Source organism: Cydia fagiglandana, chromosome 24 (assembly GCF_963556715.1).
Source record: "Cydia fagiglandana chromosome 24, ilCydFagi1.1, whole genome shotgun sequence".
Lineage (NCBI taxonomy): Eukaryota > Metazoa > Arthropoda > Insecta > Lepidoptera > Tortricidae > Cydia > Cydia fagiglandana.
In genome coordinates this window covers 8,591,951-8,598,034 of record NC_085955.1, presented here as the reverse complement: position 1 = coordinate 8,598,034, position 6,084 = coordinate 8,591,951, and the positions used below count along the sequence as shown (strand labels likewise).

The window sequence follows — 6,084 nt, the reverse complement described above, 5'->3', positions numbered from 1 at the left end:
GCAAGATATATACCGAGTGTGCCCTGTAACATGAGCAAATAATTAGAACATAGATTGTACTCCTCAAACAGTGACACTTTTGTTCAACAACTTTTAAAAATTATGAAGTATTTAGACTCCCTATTTTTCATACAAAATAAATATTATATTCAATGGACGCTATCGCCACGCCATATCATTGTGATTGACGTTGCTTGTCAAGCCTTAAACATAACTAAATTCGCAATACATTCCGTCTTCGAGCAACACGGAAGGGAGGCGGCATTCGCACTATTTCCCCTCTGCCGAGGTACAAGATTAGCGCGTCAATATAATCTAGCGCGGGTAATAAAACTAGTTGCACTTGGATTTTTCACTAGACCGAGTCCAGACGCGCGCGTGAACACTGCTGCACAAAAATGCCTGTTTGCTCGGTTTTTTGTTATAAAAAGAGGTCGGGGACATCAAATTTACAAACAGAAAGTGTTACATTTCACATGTAATATTTTTTTTACATATACGTTTAATTACATTTAAATACAATTATTATATTTTAGTCTCAAGTAATTGTTGGATTTATCGATTTTGCTCGCTCAGTACAAATTGCGGATCGGTCGAACGACAAATCCGACTTCTCATCTCTCAGAATACAATGACATACTTCAACGAAAATGTGTTAGTGTGCGTGTTGTGACACTAGTCACTCGTCCGTACACAAAAAGAGATCGAGGTTTGCAAGATTTGTCTTTGACGTGTGACATTTTCTATGTATTTGTGTCGTCATTACAGAGGGCCTACCGCAAACCAAGTTCGACGTGTTGCCTCCCTGTCATACTTACGTATGAATTTACAAGTGCCATAGAGAGGCAACACGTCGAACGTGGTTCGCGGTAGGGCCTTTGATTGGATTTTGTTTGTAAGTGTGTGAGAAGTGCGACTGTGTGCACCTTCCCCCCGCGAAAAATGGCAGAATGATTTGTACGGTGAGATATCGCTTGGGCCCGTCCCTTCCGACGTGTCGGAAGCCGGTGTTGCTCGAAGCATTCCGTCTTTGAATTAACCTTTAAAGTGTATTAAAAATCAAACTACAAGTTATTTTCAAAAGTACCTGAACAAATGTTGATCAGTATAAGGAGTACAGCCTACAGTTAAATTTTTTGCTCATATTACAGGCCACACCCGGTATAAGGGGCGGCAAATTGTGATAAAAAATTCGCTGATGGTAACAAGAAATAACTCAAAATGTAGTCAATATGATGGGTGCCTTGAAAGGGGCGGGTACAGGGCCTAGGGCGGCAAAGACTGCAAATCCGCCTGTGGAGTGTAGACTGTAACTTTTCGTGATGAGGGGTTCGTTGGGTGAAGCGTAGAAACTCGCCGCTGGAACGCGCTGGCCGTCGTGCTGTCTCGAAGTCCGCTATACCTCCATTTACCGGTATATGTGTTGTGTGAAATAAAAACACATATGTCTGATTTTAATTACTGGAGAGTGTTCAGGCAAGTGATAGAGTTAAGCTCTCTGAGTTCTCTGAATATGCTACAAATGGCGCGGGTTTATATAGGAATGGCCGGGCGATTTGTATCTCTGAACTAGTGGGCATTATATGCAGAGTGAGTTTTATTTATTTCTGTCAATCTCGTTAATTATAAGCACGTATGAAAGGAGCACGAATCCTAGACTTATAAATAGATACAATATTAAGCACGTATGAAAGGAGCATGAATCCTAGACTTATAACTAGATATAAAACATTCCACGCAATTCATTTGACATAATATGTGAGCACAAAGTAAAACATGATATACAAAAGTAAAAATAGCAACCTAAACGTAAAGACTAATCGAACACATGCATGACCCTAATAGCTATTTACGACACCGCCACTGGGGACGCATTGTCTTAAAGCAATACAAAAGTCACAAATGATGGTCAAAGTCTGGCACCCGCAGTTTACTGGCGAAAGGCTTCTAACAAAATGGCAATACATCGTGACGTCACCATGTAACGTTAGGAGCCGTTTCGATGTATCGAAAACAAGAAAATTGCGATTTTGTCGGTAAAATATTGCGTTTATGTATATTTTTTTAATGCAATATTTTTTAAATAAAATGTAAATATGTAATCGAATACCATTATTTCTTTCCTCTTTGAAAGTAATTTTTTTTAAATTTTGAGGTCTTGTATTTAAAAAAAAAACCCTTAAAGGTATCATAAGATGTCATACCCGGGGCGCCAAGGACGCTTATAAATGCTATGGCGTACGTTGTCAAAGTAACCTTCAACGATAGCAGTACGGTTTATATTTGCTATATTATGCCAGAGATATTGACGTGTGCATGACGTTCTTGGGTCCTACAGATGTATCTGCGACTTCAGCCGGCGAGTACGGAGTTAGCACGGCGCCTCTGTCCTCGCGCGCCATGCAGCAGCTCGCGCTGGCGTGCTCCGTGAGGCTCGAGCGCCTCCGCCACTCCCCGCGCGCGAGCCAGCCATGTCCCGTGACGTCACACCGCGAGCCGAGCCCCGTCGGCAGTGTGCAGGACGTGACGTCACAACGCGAGCCGAGCCCCGCCGGCAGTGTGCAGGACGTGACGTCACACCGCGAGCCGAGCCTCGCCGGCAGTGTGCAAGACGTGACGTCACACCGCGAGCCGAGCCCCGCCAGCAGTGTGCAGGACGTGATGTCACACCGCGAGCCGAGCCCCGCCAGCAGTGTGCAGGACGTGACGTCACACCGCGAGCCGAGCCCCGCCGGCAGTGTGCAGGACGTGACCTCACACCGCGAGCCGAGCCCCGCCGGCAGTGTGCAGGACGTGACGTCACACCGCGAGTCGAGCCCCGCTAGCAGTGTGCAGGACGAGCCTGGTGACACGCCCGCCGAGGAACGAGCTTACATGTCCGGTACTCGCACAATACACTTCATACACAACTCTAGATTAATCACAAATTATATTATATCCCAAATATTATACCCACCAATTTTCTACCCGACCATCCTGATTAATCCCAATTTTGTACTAAAAGTATCATTTTCTGCACACATTTTAGAACAACAATTTTCTCTATCAGAGCATGAGAAATTAAAAATATTTTGTTTTTGTGTCCAGCCGCAGCTGTTGAGCACCCGCCGGCGCAGCGGGTCACCCGCGCGAGGCAAGCCGAACTCGAGCGTCGCCGCGCCTCGGCGCACCAACCTAGCTTAATCAGACATATAAATAACCAACACACAGACATATATTCATGCAGAATCTGTTCGCAAGAGTTCTCAAACAAAACTCTCCGCAAAGAACATGAACACACTCACATGGAACTAGGAACATACATTTGCGATATGTGTAATATAAAATTCAGCCTGAAATCAGTTTTAATTAGTCATATTTTTAACTTTCATATGAAGATAAATGAAGTGTGCAAAGTTTGCAACAAAATTGTTGACAAAACGTACATAGAGAAACATCAAAGACTTCACACTGGTAAAAAACCATACAAATGTAAGGTATGTGGTAAAAAATTTGCACTTGTTGAATATTTACTTTTACACAAAAGAGTTCACACTAGTGAAAAACGATACAAGTGTGAAGTATGTAACAAACAATTGAAATATAAAAATAGTTTAAACAAACATAAAAAAATTCACACCGGTGACAAAAGATATAGCTGTGATCAATGCGGCAAACGTTTTATACAAAACAGCACTTTAACTGAACACAAAAGAGTTCACACAGGTGAGAAACTGTATAAGTGTGATGAATGTGACAAATTATTTGGATATAGGAAAACTTTAAATAATCATAAAAGAAAGCATGCTCGAGGTGATATTTACAGCTGCAACTTTTGCGGCGAGAAATTTCCACTAATGATACTTTTAAATAAACATAAAAATAAGCATGTCGGAGAGAAAGCGTTCGGCTGCGAAGAGTGTCACAAGAGATTTAAGACTAAATCTGAATTAGATTTCCATAAAGCAACGCACAAAGCAGACAGACCATACACCTGTGACAGGTGTGGTAAGCAATTTAAACACATAAAAAATTTTGATCAACATAAAAAAACTCATGCAGAAAAATCTCACAGTTGTAATGAATGTAACAAGAAATTCACACACAAGCATCAGTTAAATGCTCATGTAAGAACTCACACTAAAGAAAAACCATATATTTGTGAAAAATGTGGCGCGCGATTCGCTCAAAATTATATTTTACAGAAACATAAACAAATTCATTTTGAAAAGATACCCGTGACTGAGTGAGTGTGAGAAAATGAACTAAAGGGATTCATTATTATTTCTTTATTTATTTGAACTCTTAGCCTAGGTGATTTATAATATGAATATAAAAGTAAAATCTAAAAACACTCACAAAACATTAAAGAATACATGTAAACACATTATAAAAAAACCTAAACGGGCGGGGCTTGGCCCAAGCTGCAAGCTGCTGCTTGGCTGTGGTCAGGGCTGCAGAGAGAGGAACTGACGTACTATACGCGCCGTATCCTAAATTACCGCCTTCTGCGTCTGACCCTTGATCCAACCACCCATTATTATCATTACAGCTTTATTTATTTCAGTAAAATTTTGTACAATTTACATTGTAGTGTTTTTGATAAATATAATTTTAGTTTATTTTATGTGTTAATATTGTTTTTCATTTCACTGATCCCTATTGGGTAAAAGCCTCCTAGAGTCCCTTCCATTGTTAATGGAGCAAGGAATTAATCACAGTGTATCAAACGTGCTTCAGTGTGCAAACAAAATCTAATTATAAAACATTATATTTTGTCTGTTTATACCACTTTTACTAAATCAAAACATATAAACATGAGTACTATAAAGAATATAATAGAAAGTTCATATTACGGATGGGCCTCCATACTAATATGAAGAAAGTAGTGAGATTAAAATTGCCGCATGCTTGTATACATACTGTAAATTAGTTACTGGATTGCTCGCTACATTTTAGAAGCTTTTATTTCACTTGCAATGTTTTTTTGTGATGTTTCGCGGCAAATCTTACAAGCAAAATTAGATCCACTTCTCATTTTTAAATTGAGCTGAATTTTCACATACATAAAGCATACGAGAAGGTCGCTTACATAACGCTTTTGCCTTGTAAGCTAGGTGAATACACTGACAGTAGGCGGGCCACGGTACACACATAACGAGCCGCCTCGCGAATAGGGTTACCAGATGACAGGATTTTTCCTGACATGTCAGGAAATTTAGCCTTTTGTCAGGAATGGGGACGGAACACGAAAATATCAGGATTTTTTTTTTAATCGATAGACTTTTTTTATAAAGTAGGTACCTTTTTATTGAGGTAGTTAAATTAATACAAATAATAAATTTAACAAAACTACAATTAATAAATCGCGGCTATCGGCTTAATCGGGTGGCCATCGCTAACGGCTAGACCACCCTCCCTCCCGCCGTTGTCAAAAATATGAATGTCAGGAAAAATGTGACGTCCCACGGGTAAAGGTACCTTATGGCGGTTGGCGCTTACGCTATTATTAACGCCGCTCCAATATTATTACAGCGCTATGCGACGTAAGCGCCAGCCGCCATAAGGTACCTTTTGCCGTAGAACATCACAAATATTCTGAAATCAGGCAATTCTAAATTTGTATCTGGTAACCCTACTCGCGAAGTAGATCGGTCGGTGGAAACGTGCCTCGACCGAGCCAAACCAAATAGCTGTGTGCAAATAATATTTTACACAACTACTATACTCGTATGAGTCGTATGTACTGGAATACAAATTTTAATGTTTTTCAATTATTTACAAACGAATCGTAAGTCTCTTCTGCTTTTAGATCATTTGGTATGTGATTTGATTGTAAAGCTAGGAGGATGGGTAGATTTGTATGGACACTGACCTATGCACTAATAAGAATAATTTGGCCAAGTCCGAGATAGCTCGAGGCATTTAGTGTTCCGTACGGCTACCATCAGTTTGGCATTGACATAAACGATATCGTGAGCGTAATTTACTTCCTATAGGTATATCTCTTTCGCACTAATATATCAGTACGAGCGAGATGCATAGAAAGTAAATTACGTTCACGCCCACGGTAGCGTTTATGTCAATGCCAAACTGATGGTAGCC

The 6,084-nt window shown here is 40.5% G+C and overlaps 1 protein-coding gene across 1 annotated transcript; it reads left to right on the top strand.

Moving 5' to 3' along the window:
* The first annotated feature begins 2,316 nt into the window (after positions 1-2,316).
* LOC134676348 (zinc finger protein OZF-like) lies at positions 2,317-4,530 on the top strand. Its single transcript, XM_063534705.1, has 2 exons — positions 2,317-2,473; positions 3,088-4,530. The coding sequence occupies exons 1-2, from the start codon at positions 2,317-2,319 to the stop codon at positions 4,227-4,229; spliced, it is 1,299 nt and encodes a 432-aa protein (XP_063390775.1). The 3' UTR covers positions 4,230-4,530.
* Positions 4,531-6,084: the final 1,554 nt, after the last annotated feature.